The sequence below is a fragment of the Falco rusticolus genome, chromosome 3 (genome assembly GCF_015220075.1).
Source record: "Falco rusticolus isolate bFalRus1 chromosome 3, bFalRus1.pri, whole genome shotgun sequence".
NCBI classification, from domain to species: Eukaryota; Metazoa; Chordata; class Aves; order Falconiformes; family Falconidae; genus Falco; species Falco rusticolus.
Window position 1 is genome coordinate 96,436,923 of NC_051189.1, and position 23,029 is coordinate 96,459,951.

The 23,029-nt window shown below is 39.8% G+C and overlaps 1 protein-coding gene across 1 annotated transcript in view; it reads right to left on the reverse strand.

Annotated features, from left to right (window-relative positions):
- The window catches only part of CAP2 (cyclase associated actin cytoskeleton regulatory protein 2), a 68,716-nt gene that overhangs the window by 9,152 nt on the left and 36,535 nt on the right, over positions 1–23,029 (reverse strand). The window contains exons 6-8 of the mRNA XM_037381755.1: positions 14,333–14,476; positions 14,014–14,099; positions 12,127–12,232 (exon numbers count right to left, since the gene is read on the reverse strand). Coding sequence (XP_037237652.1) covers positions 12,127–12,232; positions 14,014–14,099; positions 14,333–14,476 — 336 coding nt within the window. The remainder of the gene's footprint in view (positions 1–12,126; positions 12,233–14,013; positions 14,100–14,332; positions 14,477–23,029) is intronic.

The following is a 23,029-nucleotide window of genomic DNA, read 5'->3' on the forward strand; positions in this document are numbered from 1 at the left end:
TTGAACTGTCAGTTATACATATGCAACATGTTAAATTGTATGCAAGATGTAAAATACTACTCTTCAGACTGTTCAAGTCATCTGCAAAGATACAAATACAGCAGGAGGTAAAACTACGGTGATTCAAGACTCATGTATGAAGTTAATTATTTGAGGTTTTACTTCTATTTCTTAAATTCTTCTTTCTTTTTTTCAATTGCAGGAGATCACAGCGCACAAGTTATGAGTGAGAGGGGCCCTGGTAAAGTAATCCAATCTTTCTTTCAGTTAGCATAACCAAAAGTACACATTTTGGTCTGAATTATAATCTTTACATTGAATATTATCAAACAGACAGAAAATACTACTAATAATCTGATTAAAATTTTATGCATCCTAATAACAGATTAGAATTGGAGAAACTGAGAATCATTTTTTCTGTCTTGCCACTGAGTGTCACTCTGATCCCACCTCTCTGCAGCAGAACAGAGACTGTTTTAAAAGAACAGTTGTGAAAGTTAGATTGGTTCTGATGAATTAGCTAGCTGTACAGACACTGTGCATACTTATTAGGTGGGCAGATACAATGGGGAAATGAAAGCAACTTAGAGAGTCGCAGCTCCTCTAATTGGCTACCTTTGTTAAGAGATACTCTAGGTTGTTAAAAGTGCATCCCTGGTAATCAATACTGGAAATAGATATTGCTTAGCTGGACTCGGAGGATATTTTTAATCATTTGTGAGGCCAGTCCTTTCTGCTTTTCACTAAACTGAAACAGTGAAGTATCCATCTGGTTCATGCATTTCACATGAGTGAAAACTGTAGCTACTTTTTAAAAAGAAAACTTGTTCTGGCCTGTAATCCCCATCTGATAATGGGAAAGGGGCTGAGGTGCACATGCTCTTTTTTTTTTTTCCCCCAACTCTTCAGACATACTTTTTTTTTTTTTTTTTTTTAAAAAAAAAGAAGCTTGGCACATTTGAGTAAGTAACTGCATTCAAACCTCTTAGACATCATGACCCTAATTAGAGTAGCATGGAAAGGGAATAATATTAGTCGACCTATTAATGTACACTCCCTATTGGCACATGCGTCTTCAGCATGTAAGTATTATTGGATTTGAAGGAGCTGTTACGGAATATGTTAGTGGTGAATACACAGTGAGATTCTTTGTCACATTAGTGACGTTAAAACTGCATTGCACAAAAAAGACTGCTGAATCCCCGGTACTTGGGTGAGTAATGAAACTGATGTAGTGGTACGGTTTGATTGCTTCTGAAAGGATCCAAGATCTCTTAAGGGAATGAGCCCTCTTCTGTGCTATTAAATATTTTGATCAGATGTAAACAAACGAGAAGAATACCCTTTTGGAATTGATTATCGTTTATTCCGATATACCGGAACTGATGTGGACTGCTTTTAGAGACATTTCATTGTTGCATGGATACATATAACTCAAAGAGTTTCTCTTACATACTTAGTAGTTATAGGCTATTGGTTTTGGCTGGGGACAACTTCTTCACTGGGTCCTCAATTTATAGTGCCTGTCTTCCTGCATCTGCTAATGCCAGTAACGTTACCTGCAGCAGAGTCAGCACAACTGTGAATTATTATAATAATAAAAAAAGAGAATGTAAGTGGATTTAGTGGCACAATCAGTTGTTTCTGCCTGAGGTGTAACACAGATCTTCCCTATCTGTTGCCTGCAACCATAGCAACTGAATCCACTATGTCCTGGTTATCCAGAATTCTGAACATTGCATTTGCAGGGCTTTTAAAAATACTCAAGATACCCAGAAATGACACTCACCGTTCACAGTGCAGTGTGAACATGCAGTCATGAATTATGTATGCTTTATGAGAGGAGATTAATAGTAGTAGTGATAGTGGTTAATAACTTGTAGGCTGAGATAAAAATTGGATTTCCCAAATTCCAGATTGACATCTGATTTCCCAAACATACCTTATTGCTTCTACCTGCATACAGTGCTGTGATTGTACAGAAACTTGTGTGTGTGAGACTCATGTTCATTTGGAATTAACACCAATTAAATTCTGCAAAGGCTGCAAAGATGCATTTGAGAAAAAAAGACGTAGAAGCTATCTGGGTATTCTGCATACAACGCAGAATGGTGAGTGACTCTGCCAGTCTGTTTGCCTGAAGTGTCAAACTGAAGGCAGATCATGCAGTAAACTCCAGGCTCAAGTGATGCTGCTGATCGAAGGCAGTTTCCCAAATGTCAGCAAAAGTGTGAGAATGTCTGTGTAACCACGGTAGAAGCAAAACTCAAAGGGATTTTTATCTGTGGAAGTGGATGATCTCTCCCCCGGGACTCTGAAGAACTCTCTTGTGAAAGTACAGACAAAAAGGGAGGATTTTAAATACATCAATCAAGCTTGGACATGTCTTTTTATAACTGTAGAATGTCTAATTTACTTTTCAAGAAAGAGCAGATGTAGAAAAGCATCTGGGAAAATAGCTGCATCTTTCCCTTCTAGAGCAGTAGTGATGGAAAGACAAGTCTAGTCAAAAATATCAATCCTTGACCTGAGGAGTGAAGACATGATTATCATTTGTGTGGGTTTCAAGAATAGGAAAAAAAATTTATCCCTTGCACTCATGCTGTCCATCTGCCTCCTCTTTTCTTTACAAGCCAGTCCCTCCACCAAAGTTGGTGGCTATCTCCACTGAGCTCTAAAGATGATGAGTTAGATCTAATTAAGAACACAGGAACTGTCACAAGGTCTTAGAAGACACCTGGGGCTCGGTCACCCTTCCTACTTTTCCTCTTTATTTTGTGCTGTCACAGAAGTAAGAGATGGATTGAACCTTTGTTGTTAACTTTTCTCCAGCATGACAAATTCTTGTCTAGTTTATGACCTGAGTTACTGCTACACAAGCTAACAGATACTGTATCATGACATTTTCAATTATGTCTGAACATCTATCGCTATTCTGGAAACTGCAAACAATTTCAATCCTAAATTAGGCCAGGCAAAACTGAAGGACAAATCAAAGGACAAAATGGTTGCTGAAGTACAGGGAGGGACTAACTGCTCCACTGCAGATCTACCATCTTACAGCATGGAAACACCCAGTAGGGCAATTCCCCATTGAAACAGAATAGCATGGAAAAGACAGACAAGCCTCACTAATGAGGAGGCATACAGAGACCTGCTGTAAAGAGGGGTTCAGTCTCACTCTGGCTTTTGTCTTCTTTTCTTTGCCATTCTGATTTACCTGACTGAAATCAAACAAACATTCAAGTGAGGTGAAATTCTTTGTGGGAAGAGTGGCTCAGGGAAACTCTTAACAAGGGGACAGAAAGCACAAAAGTGAACTGGAAATGCAGAAAACACTTCACATTTCTTGCATTCCCTGCCTGCCAGGAAGGTGGGACCTGTGCTGCACCAAACACACTGATGCAAAGGGCAGTTTTAAAATCAGCCTGGTGAAGTGGTTCCAGGAACTTTCTTTTTTGATTAGTTTTGACCTCCATTAATATATGGACCTCCAGGTTACCACCTAAGACACTGGCAATTGATTTGCTTTCCTTAGTCACCCTTCTAAGACCGCTTAGACCCTCAGGCTCTAGAATATTTCTGAACCAGACTCAAACTGTTCTGGTATCTGGCAGTACTTGTGTACAGTCCTATCCCATTTCAACTAAACTGCCCTTCACAAAGTCCATTCATTTCTGTTCTGTATAGGGTGGTGTCTGTGAGATCTGCTGGGAATAAAATAGCATGTTATATGACCACAAAAGTTCATCTATCCTAAAGCAGCAGGTGCTTACCAGCTTTGCTATTTGCAAACAACTCTTCAGATTAACTTCAAGCAGATGTTAGAAACAGTGTATCTTTACACAAAGTATTAAGAGCCATTTTGGACTAGCAAAGGCAGTTACTTGCAAGCCGCCTTTCTTCCTCTTTTATTTCAGCTGTTTGCCTTGGTAACAGCTGCTGTTCTCAGTGCTGTGGTGTCTATAGACATCATGTCAAGTTATGCTGATAGCTGGCTGTTCCCGTTAACGTGTTGGTGTGGTCATTTTTCCATCATTTGCAAATACATCCCTTTTAAGAATTACCAGGGGAAGAGAGAACTTCAACCTTACTTTGTGAAAATGTAACACAAAAATAAGCCATGGACTTTAACCTGCTAGCTTTGTGTCATAGTGAACTTGACGTGCTTTCTGAAGCTTTCTGAATTGGGGAAAAATATAATTCTCTGAGTAAGGTTCTATCAAGAACAGGAGATGTGGGCCCTGGAGTAACAGCTCTGTAGGGGATGGGACATTCCAGAAACTTCATCCCAGGGAAAAAAGTTGTCTTCAGCCTCCAACTAAACCATTTTCTGAATGGGTTGACAGGAACAGGTCAGGATTTGCTCCTTGCTGGAGAGCCCAGAGCCATCTGCAGAGAGGTCCATGGGCCTCCCGTTGACTGTGGCTCAGTAGCTTCCTCCAGTGACAGTGTCTGAAGCTGCTCACGGAGCTGAGTCTGATGAATGCATATTACTGCTGTGCAAGGAGCTGCAGGACTGCAGCACAGCCTCAGAGTGTGTTGTATTTCTACCTTTATCTTGTGCGACTGGCAGAAGAGGGAGGTACTCTTTCTCCTTGCTGGCTGCCTAGCTGGCTCACTGGAAGAAAGAAATGACTGTTTATATTGAGGCAGCTGGCTGGTTAAAATTCATCTATGTTGAATCTCATTTAATTCCCTTGAAAGTAGAGATGAGTGGAGCCCTTTGCTTCTGCGAAGCTGGGTCTTGTTACAACACATTGCTCCTAAAGGCTTCCCCTGGAGCACAGGGCAACAGCCAGTCTTGTTAGAGAAATAAAATGCTGTTCATACATAATGCAAGTGGTCTGGATGCCATACTGTCAGTAATTTTTGGTGGCCATATGCAGCTTGACATGTCTTTAGGTTTAAACCCAGCTACGAAGAGGCAGCAAGAATTTCTTTTTATATCTTATCACAGATGTTACTATTTCCTGAGCCATTCTTGCTGAACAATTGCCTGGGTTAGCCTTCCATATCACTGTTACTATATTTGTATTATTGTAGCAGCAAGGAGCCCTACTCCGAGGCTTGTATCTCTGGGGATACGAGGGGCTTACGTGCCAGGCCCTGTACAAACACGCGCAACGTTCCTCTGTGTTTATCCAGCTTCAGGCTGACACAGTGCAGCACAGAAGCTGGGGGGAACAAAGTTCTTGTGACGGGATCCTGCTGTGGAGCATTTGAATGAACACACATTTCTTGTAGATGTCATTTTTACTCAGGACAAACAGACTATAAACACCTATATAATGCATATAAATAAATTGCATATGCATGTGTATAATATATAGTACCTATTTTATCAGTCATTCCTATTAAGAGCTAAGTATCTATTTGCAGCTGAGGCAACAGGTGGCTTAGATAGAGGCATAAAATCCTTTTCTTAATTTATTGAAAAGCCTTCTCTTCATGGCAGCAGATAAACAAGAATCCTAATGGGGACTACATTCTTCTCAAAAAAAAAAACAATCCCTGTTTTCTCCCCCTCCCCCTTTATAGTAATCCTAGTTTCACACCTAAAATGATTACAGCATTCTGTATTGTTCTTTACATACATATGCACAGACAAAGATAAGAATCATGAAGCTCAAAATATCACATATCAACCTCTGGGAACAGGTGGGCTGTGACTCAGGGGCACAGAGCTCTTGTTAAGGTGTTTTTTGTGTAAAAGTAGCTTAGCACAACAGTTCTATTACCTACCATATTTAAGCCACCTGTCTGCAAGGGGTTATGCTGCCCTGAGATCCACAATTTACTAGATGAAACAGCTGACTTACAGGGCTTGTAATCTTTGTGAGTTAAAACACAAAACAACAAAAAGCAGGCCAGGCTCTTTTCTTGTTACAAGGTCTCAGCAGAATCATTTATCTATTGAGTTTTCAAAGTTTGAAGCCCCTTTTAATACCCTTCTGCCATTTATCACCTGTTCAGGATTTAAAATGATGCTTACATCTTCACAGTTACCCCACCAGAAATGTTTTACACGGCCAAGGTCTTCGAAATCATTTGAGAACTGTATGCTAATGTAATTGTCAACAAGTAACGCGTTCCAACAGGAACATTAAACCATCTTTCACTTTATTTATTTTTTACATTCAGTTAAAAAGACGACCAACCCCTTTAGCAATGCAGTAAAGTTTCAATAGATGTACCTTTTCCTTTTCTCTCCATTTCACATACTTTCGATTTTCTTTTTCCTTTCCGTTTTTCACTGGAACAAGGTTGCATTATGTTACAGGTCAGGTTGCATGACAGCTGTTGTCAAACAAGCCTCTCCCAGGTTCTCCCTTAACATGTCTAAACAGTGTTTGGTCACTGATGTTAAAAGGACATGGTTGATATCCAGTAAAGGTAAATATTGTCAGCCTCTGTTGGAACAAAGGAGTAAAACTACTTTCTTTCAAAGGGATGTAGAAGTAATTGAGGCAGACTCCACCAAACAGGCAACTATTGTAGAGTTGCCGGAATGGCCAGTTTCTTAATCACCAGTGTACCAAAACCTGAACATTACCTATTCTTGTGAGAAAGAAACACTTGAGACCGAAGGATGCAAATTTCTCACCAAAAAAAAAGTGTAAGGAAATAGAGAAAGGGAAGGGAATAGAAAGGAATGGAAAGGGACAGAAAAGGAGAGGAAATGCTATGACAGAAAAATTGAGCACTCTGAAAATGTCTGCATCTTATCCAAGACAGAGGCATTTATACCAGTATATCCATGTCCCCTTACTTTTGTCTGAATGAGGTCTCTGGGACTGCAGTTGTGGCTGTGGCTGGAATTTGGCACTACAGTTTTGACATTTAGCTTTCCTGCAGCAGCTCAGATGATGGCTGCTTGATAAGCAGATCGAACTGAACCCAGCATAGAAGAGATACTGGAAGGATAATAGGAGGCTTTGCCTGCAAAAGTTGGGTCTTTTGCAGCTAGTTCACCTCAATATGTAAAGAGATGATATATGACAGGAAAATGTTTTGTTAGTACAGGAGAGAGGCAGGACCCTTTTATAAGAAAATGTCTGGAGGTGTTACGTTAGACAAGAACAAAGTGTCCAAAGTCTGTACTGAGACTAGGATAATTGCGCTCAATCAGGCTAATGTAGGGATTGCAATAGTTCTTGGTGTGGGGCCTGTGGAGAATTTCAACTTCTAAAGAGTGTTTGTAGAGTACTATCTAATGAATTATACATGATTTTTTAAGTGATATTTTCGGAAAAAAGACAAAGATACTGTATTGGCTTCAGTGGGAACATGATATAAATAAATCTCAACTGCCTGTAAAGCTGCAGACTTCCTCCTAATAATTTGGTTGGAGTTCTAAAGAGGAGGGGGGGAACATTTGTTGCTTGAGTAAAATTCCGTATTAGAAACTAAATACTATAATGAAATTCACTGCTAGTTTGTAAACAATCCTGCTGGCAAAATGTGCCCTAAATGACTGTTGTATACAAATTGCAAAAACTTAACTGCAGCTCCACCTGCAACTGAAAGAAACATTCACGACAATTATCCTTGAGCAGGATTTCTTTCTTAAAACTTATTTGATGTACAGGAAACTACAGCAACCTCTTGTGATTACTGGTTGTTTTCTTGCTGCAAAGTTCACCTGCAGAAACAGGAGCAGAAGTTTCACTTCCCCCAGCTTACTCATGCAGCCCTTGTAGCAAACAAACTTTCTTAGGCATTCTTGTGAGCTTATATTACAGCTGTTCATTTCTTTGCACCACCAAAAAAAAGTAGAGGGAAGAAAGAGCCATGCTTCAATAGAATCCCTTCTTTAGGGGAAAAATAGAAAAAAAGGCACTTGGTGTTTATCAGTAAGAACTGAAAAACAACACAGGTTACTGTTACAGCTGTAGATTTCATGTTAAAGTCAGAAAGTTGCAGCAAGCCAAAATGACAGTTGCTGCATGGGTAAAATTCTACACTGGGCATTTAAAACATTTCATTATAATAACAGCTTTTGCATAAGACTCACTGACATCTGAGAATGTCATATCTGGTGGCAAATTAAAACTTCCAAATCTCCATTAGGTTGGTAATTGCTTTTGTTCCCATTGTCAAGATAGCTAAATTGAGATGTAGTGAGTATAGTGATCTGCTACCCACCACAGCGTATGTGTGGCAGAAGGTGCCTCACATTTTACAATCAAAATAATGAACTACAAAATTACACTTAAGGAAATACTGTAGATCCATCTGACTTCCACTGACAAGCATATTTTCTTTGACATATGCACAATCTATTAATGCAAATGAATACTTCAGATCACGGTGAAAATTCAGAGTGGAACATTATACTCTCTGGGACAATCCTGCTCACAAACATATGTACTTGAAATATGTATTCCTCTTCTGTGAGCATGGTACCAACAAATATTCTAACTGTATCCATCATGTCTTGAAATGCCTGCGATTTACGCATGGTCTAGTTCTGTACCACCACTCCACATGGGTAGCAAAACAGGCTCAGACACACAATGTCTCAAGGTCCTTCACTCCGCTGATTTCTTGGCTTTCTCCTCACAGTCCCATGCATTTCAAGAGGATACCCTCAAGGAGTAAAATATTGTCACACATCTTGGCAGAACCAGGGCCAAAGTGAATAAGGAGAAAGGACTGTTAGATGCAAAACATCTGTAAGCAGCTGTTTTAATCACAAGTTTATTATAAGGCTGACAGAGATAACTTATTTATTGTCAGAGCCTGCTGCTTAGTCATTATTTCAACCTTTTGCACCTGTTTTAGTGTCTGTCTTGTAATTTATTAAGACCTTTCTTACTCTTTCCTCTAAAGTGTCTGCCTGTGTGCTTATTGCCAGAGCCAGGAACACTTCAGTGTATGAACTAGTGATCCACTCCAGGGCTGGCTGCAGCCTGATGGAAGGGTACGGGGGGGCTGGAAATGGCACACCCTTGTGATACTGCCGCCAGAAATGCGCACACCACGGTATACAGCACACATAGGTAAAGGGGCCGACTGCCCCCTAAAAATCCTGTCCCCTCCTTTTTGGAAACCCAAGAATAGTCTGATCTAGGCTGATGCTCCTGGTGTTTTGTTGCAGTTCAAGCTATGAGAATACAGCTCTGAAAGAAGCTGTTTTTAATGTTCTCCCTGACTCTTTAGTCTCTTTAGAAATATTCAAATATGTTACTTAATAGCTTTTTATACAAAGCTTTAAGCATTGCATTGTTGACTTCTGCAGATATGAAAGGTAAATTACGGGTATAATGTACTTTTAAATTTGTACTTACACAGGCCAAAAACTTTCTCTCTTTCACTCTCCCTCTATAATAAAATAACATTTCTGCATCAATGTTTCCTTTTCATAAATGTGCCACTTTCTTAACGCCTTGCCAAACTACTGCTTTTTCCTTTTTTCCTTTCATGCATGTAAGTGGAAGCTGCTGTGTCCAACAATTAACAACTGTGCCTGGAATATATCTACAGCTTTTATATATATCATATTTCTGTTTAGACCCTGATTCTGCAGACCTTGCTGCTTAACTTCACACAGCATGAATCTGTGATTTTCATTTTCACTTTAAAATGTATAACAAAAATGAAATTAGCACTTGAGTACCTCATTGCTTTCTTGAATGTATTTGTTACCAAGCTTCATAGAAATATTTAACAGTGTTTAAACAACCTATTTAAACAACCTGCTAACTTACTGGGTTCTAATTTCCTTTTAGTCACACGAAGTAAAACTTTAAAAAATTATACATCCATAAAAATGGGTTTGTAATTTAATCTTTCTGACAAACATTAAATGAATGACAATTTAAATGAGCCATAGTTCTAAGACAACTTCCCGATCTGAGTGATATCCAAAGCAAGTGAAGTCAATACTTCAGATGCAGTAATGGGCTATCACTCATGATGGCATGAGCACTGTTGGCAGGAAACTATGCTTAATATGAATAAAAAAGTCACACCTAGATTTGTATTCAGCAATGTCTTGCACAACTGAAGAGAGGGAAATAGACATGATAGCTGAGATGCTGGTTTTAAGACCAGTCAAATATCATCTGCCACAGCTACACTTCTGAATAAGATTACCGGTATTCAACATGGTACTGGGAGTTCCTTCTGTTTGATCAAATGGCTGTAACAAATCTTTATCTTACAACACTATTTCAATCCTTGTAAAGTTCCATTACAGGTGAAGATGATTCTTTCTCTGTATTAACAAAACTAAATTTGTCCCAGATTCTCAGGCTAATTCGCCTAACAGGGTACTACAATTTCTTTTCCTTATCTAATAATCATTTAAAAATCATCAGCTTTACTCACATTCACTGATTATAATAGAGCAGGATGTATCAAGTGTGAAATTTTGTACTAAATTAAGGAAGAGAATCATATTTGCCATTTTAAGTTTTTACTGCAGAAACCTACAAAGCAGCAGATAATTCCAGTCTCCTAATTTATCATACTTACACACTTTTGCCTTGCTTCAAACTAAGAAATACAAACAGATCATGGTGTCTCCTGGGTTTGAACTTGCACTTGAATACTTGAGTACTGTAAGGCCTTGTACAGTGTCTAATGAGGGTGTGAAGAGACAGTTGCATAGTCTGTTGCTGAGCACAAGTAACGTATGTTCTCTTACATGGTTATCACCTCCATATAGGGGGAGATAAAGTAACTTTTCTAGGTACCATAGAATCACAGAATGGTTTTGGTTGCAAGGAACCTTTAAGGATCGCTTAGTCCAACCCCCCTGCCATGGGCAGGAACACCCTCCACTAAATCAGGTTGCTCGAAGCCCCTCCAGCCTGGCCTGGAACACTTCCAGTGCCCTGGGCAAACTGTTCCGGTGTCTCACCACCCCCACCATAAAAAATGTCTTTGTTATATTCAGTCTAAATCTTTCAGTTTAAAACTGTTGTCCCTTGTCCTGTCACTACAGGCCCTGGTAAAGTCTTTCTCTGTTTTTCATATAAACCCCCTTTGTATCAGGCTGCATTAAGGTCTCCCTGGAGCCTTCTCTTGTCCCAGCTGAACAACCTCAACTCTCTCAGCCTTTCTTCATAGCAGAGATGTTCCAGCCCTTATTCCATGTTAAAATACATTCCATCAAAAAGCTTTACTTCACTTCCCTATGTTCCTGCGTTCTTACAGTGGTTTGGTCTGGGAATTAAATTATCTGGTGGCCTACATCACTCCTCTGAATAGTCATTTTTTAAAAATTATTTGATTATACAAAAGAAATTCTAAACTTGGTGTGAAAGACTCCATGTGCAAGTCTGTAAGTGCACTGGTAAGTTTAGGAGATTATAATAGCAAAGAGCCAGCTGATTATATTTTTAATATACTTCAGCAATTTTCCTAACCTGATAATAAGCATGACCACATTATTAGAATAATCTAGAATAATCAATGTGGACAGTGGACATAAACTCTTACATTTGTACCCAACAGAAAATTAATTCTTCATGTTTATACCTCTCTTAGAAAACAATGCTCATGGCCGTCATCTTTCTACGCATCTCAGATGTAACATACAGAAGATGTTTATATAAATAAATAGAGGGAGCATAAATAGGCATAGTTATATTTATTCTCTCTGTATGTATGTGTTTCAGAAATTATTTCTGTGTGTATAAAAGAACAGCTTTATAAAGATAGCTATCTAAGAATTAATAAATTGGTATGTATCCCTTGTGTTTCTTTTCCCTGTTATTAAATCTCTCTTTGTTCAGATTCTTTCCACCATTCTTCTCCTTTCCATGTCATGTTCCCCCAGTTTTTCTTTAGTCTTACATGTCCCTCACATTTCTGGGGTTTGTTTTTGTTCCTGCCTTACTACTGTAGCAGGCCTGGAGAACTGTGTCTGCCTCCCCTCACCATCTGTGGCTGGGTGTTATGGCTGTAATCATCCCAAATAATTCTTCCCTCTTTCCCCAAACCTGTACCACAATAGCCTGACATATCTCTAATTGGTTTGATTGGGAAGCCCATGGACCATAACTTCTGTTCCTGGCCTAGATGTTTACTTTTCCTGAGCTAATGACCTGCATTAAAAGTCAGATGGGTTACTGATATTTTATGGTTCTTCACAAAGAAGGAAACAGTACTTACAGTTTTACTCCAGGTGAGACCTGTGGTATGATGCTCTTTGATATAAGCTTGAAGTTCAGACCAGATGTTCAAATATGACTTCACCCAATCAACATGGCGTGTATCGCTGTAAAAACAGAGACAATATTTATATGTGTGAGGGTACTTAAAATCAGAAAGCATTGCTGCTCTTGCTTAAAGCAGGTAAAACCCAATGTCTGCCTTAAAGCCACAGACAAATCAGTTAGCAGGCAGCCAGCCAGCCCAGTGCTGAAAATACTGAGGCCTAACACACTGCAGTGTCTTTAGACCCTTCTAGAGAACAAACAAGGGCAAAGGATGCCTCCAGCAGAGAGTCCTTCCTGCTGGAAGGGTGTGTCATCATTCTGTTCAGGCTCAAAGTCAACTGAAGAAGCACTAAAGGTATATGGAGCTGTGCAGCAGCTCCCCAGACTCAAGTTCAGGGTGCTAAATTTTAGAAAATTAAATATCAGAGAATCATAGAATGGTTTGGGTTGGAAAGGACCTTGAAGATCATGTAGTTCCAACCCCCTGCCATGGGCAAGGACAAAATAACTATGGGTTCTGCAAGATATTCTAGCTTACAAATTCAAATGTAGCCAGGGTAATACTGGATCATATCATAGTCACCAGACTAAAATATTTATACAACAAGAATTTTTACATTACAAGTCACAAGTTGGCTCTGGAATCATTATTTGGAAGGCTTAGTCTTCCAACAGGACAGTAAGTGAAAACAAGAAATACATAGAGAGAGAAAGAAAAACTGTTTGTAAGATGGAGTCCTTAGTCATGGAGATTTATTTCCAAATAGTGATGGCTATGGACTGGCTGCCTACAAGGATCTGGGATGCTTAATACTGCTGAAGATCTGGGCCGACAGGTTTTATCCAAAACCTACTGAAGTCAAGGGAGAGCCTTCCACTACTTTGGCAGACATTGTGATCTGATTCAGTGTAAAAAGGAAAAAGAATGTAACCTGTTCATACCTTTATGTATATGAGACATTTTCATCTCCAGAATAAGTACTAAAGCTATATTGTAAAATCTTCAGTTACCCCAGTAGGTACTACTTTCAGTAGGTAAACTAAGGCTTCAGGAATAATACATAGTATATATAATACAAAATATTGTATATAGTATATAATGTATATTTATGTATATATACATATACAATAAATAGAAATATATACAAAAAGCTTTTATATATATAAAGTTTTCCTTACTAAAGAGGAAAAACTCATAGCAAATACTGTTCTTCCCTGGGATATAAAAATCAAGAACCACAATCTGGCCTCCAAAAGTACCAAATCAACAGGATTTATACATGACTTTTTTTTAAGAGAGCATAGAATGGACCTGTATTTTTTTCTCTTCCTCTGGCAGGTCACAGATCTCATTCACGGACCTTTCTTGTGAATTCCTTGTGCTCTCTAAGAATAATGTAGTGGTACAGAAAAAAATCAAATTAGGAGCTACAGAATTAGATGCTCAGTTGTATACATCTACCACCTAAATGCACATTTTCAAGTGAAGAGCAAGAACAGCGACAGTATGAGTGCACAAATGAGACAAGGATGCGTAGCAGCTAGCTAGCCACACACTGATATGTAAATATGCATTTGCATATAAGCTTATGATGCTGGAATGCCAGAAAATTAAAAATAATCCTGTAATCTGCAGAGATTGAAAACCAGCACTGTTAGTGCTGTTGCCATTCTCACTGCAACATGCTGCAGGTCAAAGACGAGGAGGATACTACTGCAAGCAGATTTTATCAAATGCTTTGTAGTTTACAAAATGCTTTCTGTGATGGCATTGTGAACCCTCTCGGTATGGTTAATGCTCTGTTCTCTGGCTAGTAGACACTGGGGCTTGGCAACATACCTGTGCTTGTAGTCCTTTAATACCCTGTTAGTATAAAAGGTAGCAGCATCATTCATCTCCTTGACATAAGGGCCTGGTTTAGGAGACTAGGACCATCAACCCAGGGTAGCAGGAAACAACAGGAGGAGAAAGGAAGTAAAATATTAGTCAGAAACCATCCCTGATGTATTAGGTATATCACAAAACACCTTCTTGGGTGTAGTAGACTGAAGAACTATGCAGATGAGACTGCAGAGTTCTGCAAGATTTGGAACTATTCTGGGCCACACGATCCAGAAGCGCATTTACAGCCCTCCCAGCCATCCTGTGTGTCACTCACCACTGCTATCCACCCAAGAGCAGGTATGCTTTCACTGACGGCTGAGAGGTGGTTGAACATTTTACTTCCTCTGTTCCTTTCTCTGAAGTTCTGGATTTCCTGAATTTTCTCTGATATTGGCTTGAGAAGCATTGCCACCTCATTCTGGGGGAAGGGGGGGGAAGAAAAAAAAAAGGAAAGATAGATGACACTGCTGTTACAATGGGTGGTCCAAAAACACCCTGTGGTTTAACACTGTCCTCCCTGCCCATCGATTTGATAGTTAGAAAGAAAGGTCAGCATATTCTCTACATTAAAGTAACAATTTAATTACCCTCCGCTGGTTGCAGCAGCAAAATGCACAGACATTAAGTATTAATAATGTGTTGCAGCAAAAATAGTTCTCAGCACTGGCAGCATTTTTACATGCTGCCCAGGTTAAGACCCATAGAGATCCCACAGCTCAGAGTAAGCAGAATGCTTGTACTTTTCATTTGATACCCCTGGAATCTTTTGAGAGTTCAAGTTATTAACCAAGTTGTTCTTTCTATAAGAAACACAAACTACTTGTTAGGTTAATGGCCTCTTATCATCTGGCAACAAGACTGAGAAAGTAATACACTGAAGGCAGTATCAATTTTAGTTTCCCCTATTGGTAAGTTTTAATGTTTTAATTTCCTTTGGCTGCAAGTAGTGTGGGAGGATTTCATGGGAAACACATACTGCCTGCAAGCCATGGTTTGGGGAAATTCTCCTGTGTTTATCAGAAACGAATGGTATCCAGGGGAATGACTGCTGAGCGGAAGGAATAGTGTCTGGAGTGAAGAGAAAAGCAGAATGAATGTAGAAGCTGTCCAAGCTCTTTCCTGTGCAAAGTGAATGCTAATCACACTGGCCGAGTGTCTCAGAAAAACTAATTTAGAGCACTGACTTACTGGGAAGAGTTCTTCCACTCAGAAACAGCACAATCAGGGACAAGGAGTCATTAGTTTACAAGAAAACAACTGCTGCACCTTGAAATCCTGTAAAATGCTTCTACAAAAAGAGTCCAATACTTTATGGCAGAAGTATGCCTTGCAGAATCCAATAACGATGTCCCACTGAAGAGAGTGCACCATTCTGATTTTCCCAGGCACTTCACTTGGAAATCACTCAGGATGTAGCAGAACTCCACTTGTTCTCACCTTTTCTCAGGAGTACTTGTTTAATGGAACTAAGTGCTTGCTGGAGACAACTAATCCTCGTATTCTTGAGGACTGATGCTGTCATGACACACACAGGATGATGTGCGCATATGTCCTGCTTTGTCTCTGTCGTCTGTAAGATATTTCTTTTCACCCTTTCACAAGACCTCAGCTTTACTGAATTTTATGTCACCTTAAAATAAGCATGTCTGCTGCGGATCAACATAGATCAAAAGATATGCCAAAAAAACATAATAAAAAGAGGTTCTGCATTTTTAAAAGAATTTTGATCCAGCTATGGAGCCTTAATATTTTAGTGGTAGTGTAATGTTGAAAAAGGCCTATGCATCTCAAATCCATGGGGATATTTTTCTTCCCCTAAAACAAAGTGGGTCGGGAGAAAACAAATATTTACAGTATTAGTGGGAGATCAAAAGATTTTTTGCTGATGACTTAATGACCAACATAAGTCATTAAGTCTGAAAAAGCCCTGAAACCTCCATGATTTGTAGTTCTTAAAAACTGATTTTGTTGCCATAACATGATAAAGTCTGCAGGAATCCTTCTTTCTAATTTTTGCTTGTTTACAACATGCTGCAGCTGGTTGGTTCTTTCTTATTTTGCAGGGAAATCTTTCAAGTATGACAGTAGTTAACAAAACTGAAATTTAAGAAAGTGCTTGTTCTGCTTTGATATTATGCCAGTTTTCCTCCCATGAAGTCTAAGGGATATTTACAGTTCTTAGCTTACTGTGAATCTTCATGGCCCAGTTCCAGCCAAAGAGAATATCAGGGCTAAAAATACAGCTCCACAGATGCCTGGTGTATCTAGACAGCACTGGGAGGCAGCATGTTTCTGTGGATAGGGCACAGAAGTGGGAGTCCACAAACAAGGGCTCTCTTTGAAACAGCTCTCCCACCAAATCATCGTCAGGTTTCAGGAGAGCTGTGTTACCTTCCTGTGCTTCAACTTTCTATATATGAGATGATGCTAATGAAGCTGTTTGATTTTGTACAACGCTTTGATAGCTTCAGATAAGATGGCAAAATTAGGGCCAAACAGTTTCCTGGATGGTACCGTAAGAACCACGCCTCCTCCCCCTCCTCCTAGAAAAACTCCCAACCAGTTTTGTGGGTTTTTTGTCAGTGGTACAAACAGAATTTCTATCCCTCAGAACACAGAACTTAACCTGTACACTGAATCAACTGTTTATAAAAACATAGTGGATTTATGTAATTTCACAGAAAAAGTGCCCTGTGGGAGTTTTAAAGGTGAAATATGTACTGCTAAGGAAAGTAGCTCAAAGTAATCATTCACTTGGCACTGTAGTGACACCAGACAGAGCCACAAAGGGCTTGAGGCTTTGCTCAGCTCTGTCCCACGTGAAATGTACTGGGAGAGCAGTACAGCCTCCCTTCCCTTTGCTGTGCACTCATCCTGTTCTGCAACGGCTGCTGGCTGGCTGAACAAAATGTGTGTGTGTGTGCAAGCTTCTTGTGATCCAAGTTTCTGTGTAAGGGTTGGACACAAAGGAACACCGGCTTGCAAGGAATCAATTTGAGTTCTGGCTCCCTGCAGTCAGTTCTAAAATTTTAGTTAGTGATTAAATTGCAGATGAAGTATCATGTATATGGTATGTGGGTAGAGAAAGGCTCATTAATTCTGGCAGTAATCAGTCTTGTTTGGCTCTACAATCTAGAACCAGTTGTGCTGAGGGTTCTAGAAGAATAATCTCTTTATTGCAATTAATATTTAAACAGCTGATAGTTAATAAAATTATTGTCTATACTATATCTCTAAGAAAAAATGAATTCAAGGAGATGAATCAGAGCTGTTGGAAAAATCCTCAGCATGCCTTTGGCATGTGCTAGATAAAACTTCTTGTCATTTAAGACAGCACAGTTGTTTAACAAAAATTTAAGAGTCTTTGTATAAACACCATTCCTATTATAATATCAGTTTTGCTAAAACGTTTAAAAACGCAACAGTGGCACAACTTGGAAATATCAAAAGTAATTCCCAGTCTGCCTTTGTCCTTTTTTAGTAATTATTAAAGACAGATGGTCTTTTTAAGCATTAATACCTAAACAAACAGCCAGCTTTGATCTATGTCTTATAATTCTTACTAGAAAATCAAGACTAGTAAGACTACTGCAGTGATTAGCCAAAACACTCCAAAAAAAGTTACAGCATGTAACAAGAACTGCCTTAGGCTTTGGCTTCAGAGACTTAATAGTCTCAGCCCAGTCTCATAAAATGGCCTGGCATCCCAGTATTCCAACAGACCACACCAAACAGACTTTCTTCTCCTTAACGCTTTTGTAATACTCCCACAAGAAGATCCCCAGTTGACAGGTTTAACAGAACCAGACACATGGATTTAATTCAGGAAAATGGCCGAACTTTTGGCTTTTGTGATTTTTGTGATTAGCCTGTGAAGTCAACACTAAACTGAGTGGCTTGCTTAAACTTTGGCTGCTTGAGCCAGTGATTACTTGAAAATCTCAGCTTTAATTTGAGAAAACATGTATTTTCTCAGGACTGTTGCTGTCTAGAAACCTGCCAGCATGAATCACAAAGGCGCAAAACCCAGAAGGTAAATAAAAATACAGTTTTAAAAGATATTATGTATTTTTAAGCTAATCTTAAATGGTTTTGAGGGGTGAGATTGTTTAGTGAAGAATTTTTATGTTGATGGGTGGCAACACAATCCAGACCTCACTATTACAATGTTTAAATCAACCTGACCTATTATGAAAAAACCATGGTGAGGGTACAAATAACCTTTCAAGTTATGCTAACTAGGGGGTGGCAACCTTTGGCGTAGAAGCAGTAAAAAAGGACTGAGAGCATTTGGGATCAGCAGCCCCTTCATTTTACTCAGCTGCAACCAGAACTGCGTGACTACAACCTTTATTCCACGGTCTACAGTTGTGTTATTTTCTTCTGTCAGTTCAAAATCTCCATCATACTTACATTGTATTTTTCACAGGCAAGTTTGAAACACGGGGTTGATTTGTATCAGCTGTCTTTGTGTGTGTTGGCAAGTAGGGCAGCTTAATAGGAATGGTTCTGTAGAGCAAAACAGTTGGTGCTGAGGACCTGACATTCGTACTATAGCCGTTTGAGGGGGGAAGATGTTTTGGACTAGCTGTAAATTGTGCTTTAGATGCTGTCTGGGAGTGTATCTTCCATTTAACTTCATCGGAAAAATACCCATTTTGTACACCCTAAGACTGCTCTACAATGTGAATTACAGCATAGTAGATGGGGCTGATTTGAAGGAAAAATATAGTCCCACTGTGAACTAAAACATTAACATAGACACAGGCATTATCTCTGCAAACAGCCTAGTACAGCCCTATCCCACATTTCATCCTTTCAAGGGATGAAAGATGTCATGGACAGCATCCGCCACACTCAGTTCTAATAATTTAAAAAGTGAGCATCTGCTTTCAGCTGAGACTTGATTCCCTTTATTGTAAATGAATAAACAGATGTCCCCGAAGAATTCGTTCCACCTATTACTAGATGTTAGAAGACTATATATTAGACGACATTAATAAATGTGAAGAATGCACTCTAGAGGTCCTGACATTTACTGTAAAGAGAGCCTAGAAAGCCAGCTTATGCAACATGCCTACCCTGACAGATAAGCTGGCGAGCAGAATCCCATCCTCTGCCTATAGGAATAAGATACTGGTAGCTTAAGTGATCACCAGTGAGATGCATTTCTGCTATGAGTGGCTATGATTCTAGAACTAAAATAGTTTTAGATAAACTTTAATTTCCCGTATTTTGTATTTTGTAAAAGAAAATCTGTAAAGAAGACTTTAAAATTTAAGTTAGTCCTTTTTTTGCATATATGTGGCTTAGGAAAGGGTTGTATTTTTTGTCGCAGCTGTGTATCAACAGTTTCAGTGGAATCAGTGTTCATATTAGGCTGAGATATAACCTCTTTCTTAAAGTATATGGAAAATATATTTTTTTTTCCAGAGGTGAGTCTAAGCTAGTTGGTAACTTTGAGGCTCCCAGTGCTGCATCCGGATTCCTCAAATGCTTACTTTTTTTTTTTCTTTTCATTATTACTTCTGCAGTGAAATACTACCAGCTTTTGTTGGTGGCTGTCAAACTGTTCTTTTAGCATTGCCTGCCTCCACTTCTCCTTGTAGAAAGTGTTTCACATTTGGTACCACAGTTTTGCTCTTCAAATTGCACTATAACCTATTGCACCTTAATCCAATGCTTTCTCTGCAAGCATTTTCTCATTCGCAGTAGAGACCATCAGTGAAATCTTTATGATCACTACATTCATATCCCTGTAGTATTGTGTATTTTCAGGGTTCAAAGGTCTCCCCCTACCTAACTACAGAGACATTTTTTTTTTCTGGTCTCATTTTCTGAGACTGTAAATCTTCAACATAGTGGTGCTACAAGTGTTTCATTTGTCAATAGTCAATAGCACAGGTTTTGCCACTTCAACTCACTGCTGTGCAACAGCAGGACTATGACACAGAGACAGATCTGCAGAAATGTCTGGTCAGCTTCATCAGCACAGAAGCTTAGACACATTTGTGTGCTTCCAAAGTGACTTAATTGGTATTTGGCTTTTATTCTTCTTAGACAGCGCGTAGATTTTCAATCTAACAGCCAATAATAGCTGTAGCAGTTTTGTGCTTTGTGGGAAAAAACCAGGGAAGACTAAACCATAACCCCACATGACAAATTCCAAGTTTAGTCATTTGTGGGTTTATTTTGAAATGTAAACTCTGAGGGAGAGCAAATGGATGGGAACATGAAAGACCAATACCTTCTAACCAGGGGAGAAATCGAGGGCCTGATACAAACTGCACGCTTCAGTTACAGCGGTGTGGAATCACACCCAGTGCTTTTCGGCCAGGACCCTGGCTGGTTTTGAAATGGACTTGAATCCTCTATATATTGTTTTCCTGTCCACTACAGCTCTCTGTGGGCAGTATATTCAACAAGGAAGGGTCCTCCTGCTGTAGGCACACAGGCACCACCATCCCACCCCTAATCAACAAGAACAATTACACTAATGAACTGTTTTCAGCCTTTTGATTTACTACTCAGTCTTCGCTGCTGTTGATCATAGTCCATGTCGGTGGGGCCCAGGGCATTCCAGGTAGCAAAGTTCTGCCAGAAGATGTTCTGGAGCCACAATTGTTTTGTTCACAACATCTGCAATCTGACAAGTCTTTGCTAAGGCCAATCAATTAGGTTTCATGTGGGATGTGTCCCAGAACAGGCATGTTAGATGGTGCAGGCTTCCAGCCTTGGACATTCAAGTAGTTCACCCGAGATGTCCCCAGAGACAAATTGTAAGACTACGAGGTTCAATAAGCAGTCCTGAAGTCTGTATAACTTTCAGAACTCAAGAATCATTGGTTGTGGTATGATTTAAACCACAGTAAACTTAGAAAAAATTGAAATAACCCGTGAACTGAAAAGCCCTGCTTTTCAGTCAGCTGTATCCCCAGTACTTTCCCTTTTAGAAGATCAGGCACAGTCCCGAAATCCCGGGAAACAATTGTGCAGCACAAAGAAAGAAGTGTACTGGTTTGAATTTGTGTTTAGTAGAAATAAAGAACGTGATACTTAATGGGAAAGGGAGTGTCACATCAGCATAGCTCAGTGGGATCTCACATGGTACAGTCTGAATATGAATATTGCTACAGGGATTGAAAACAGCAGGGTGATTTCAGGACATTGTTTCGGGACACAGCAGAATTCCAATAAGAGTCTGTAGGATCCCCAGAGCTGCTTGGCAAGTATGTCAGATGAGGAGCTAGAGTATCATCTTTGATAATGTCTTCCTTACGGGGTGATGCTGTTCTTAGTCCAAGTATAGACGTACTGGTGTAAACAAGTGCAGGGAGCCTTTGCTTACTGGAGCCTGGTTCTTGCACAGAACATGAACCGCTGGAGAGTCAGTGCCTGGTGCTGTTGATGTGAGCCAGTCTAGAGGTATGCAGTAATGTGCATCTCTGGCTCTATTTCTCTTCTCTACAGGCTGGGAGATGTAGCACTGATTCCTTCTGTATTCCCTGCATCCCTAGGTGTCTCTGGGCATTCTTATGGCAGAGTGCACTGCCCCTGGGGCAGAGCTGAATCTCAAATGTATCCATCTTTTTATTGCGGGGGCTATTGACCTGGGAGGTTTGGTAAACAAAAGTGAGGAAGGTGAAATAGTGCCAGGATACCTACAGAAGTTAACTATGAGAAAGACATTGAGGTGCTGGAGTGTGTCTGAAAAAGAGCAACAAAGCTGATGAGGGGCTGGAGCACCAGGCTGATGGGGAGCGGCTACCGGGGGGTGTTGAGCCTGGAGAGGAGGGGGCTCAGGGGGGACCTTATGGCTCTCTACAACTACCTGACAGGAGGCTGCAGCGAGGTGGCTGTCGATCTATTCTCGCAAGTAACAAGCAATAGGACAAGAGGAAATGCCCTCAAGTTGCTCCAGGGGACGTTTAGATTGGATATTAGGAAAAATTTCGTCACCAAAAGGGTTGTCAAACCTGGAACAGGCAGCCCAGGGAAGTGGCTGAGTCACCATCCCTGGAGTGATTTAAAAGACTTGTAGATGTGGCACTTAGGGGCATGGTTTCGTGGTGGACTTGGCAGTGTTAGATTTATGGTTGGATCTTTTCCAACCTGAATGATTCTATGATTCTATGATCAGAAAATATAATGAGCTTGAGGCTGCTTTAATGCAGTCGAGTGCCTTTGGGAAAAAATTATGAGATAACAGGTATCAGGGGGCTATCTGGACCTGAAACTGAGTAGGAGTTTGCAGCAATATCCAAAAATGAGCCTGTAAACACTGTAAGGCAGCAGGCTAGCGACTGAAAACTGTCAGTTGGTCCATCACTGCGGCTGTGACCACATGTCGCATGCAGTTGTAGGCTTGCTGATAACAGAAATATATCAACGGTTTGGCAAGGTTTCAGAGAACAGGAGGGGGGAAGGGGGTGCCCTTGGAGCTTAGGCTCTGTCCGAGTCTCTCTTGGCACCTTCTCTAAGTCTGGGACCTGAGGACCTTAAAAGGACTGAACCAAATTCTTCCTTAAGCTATTTCTAGATACAGAGGTGCAGGTTTGCAACAGACAACCAAGTAGAACAGCAGCAAAACTTGGCTCAGACTCTTTTGCTTAAGTAAGTAATAAGTTAACGAGGAGAGGAGTATCCTGCTCTTCATATTTTTAGAAAACAGTAGGAATGATCCCAGTAGGTATGAGGAAAAGTAGTGAGAAATGGAATGATATAAGCAAGTCAAAGTAATTATAAAACAAATCCTGCTAGGATGCAGAATAAGAAGTCCCTGGAGTCCTGTTATTGAAGTACTTTAAAAATAGAAGGGAGAAAAAAATGAGCAATCCTACACTGACAGAGAGTAGAGAACTGTAAATCTTCATCTTTGATTTCTATATAAAAATTCTGAGAATAAGTCCTTTATTCAAAGAAATTGCCACAACTATTCTACATTTTTTGCTTGAGTATAAAAAACTAAAAA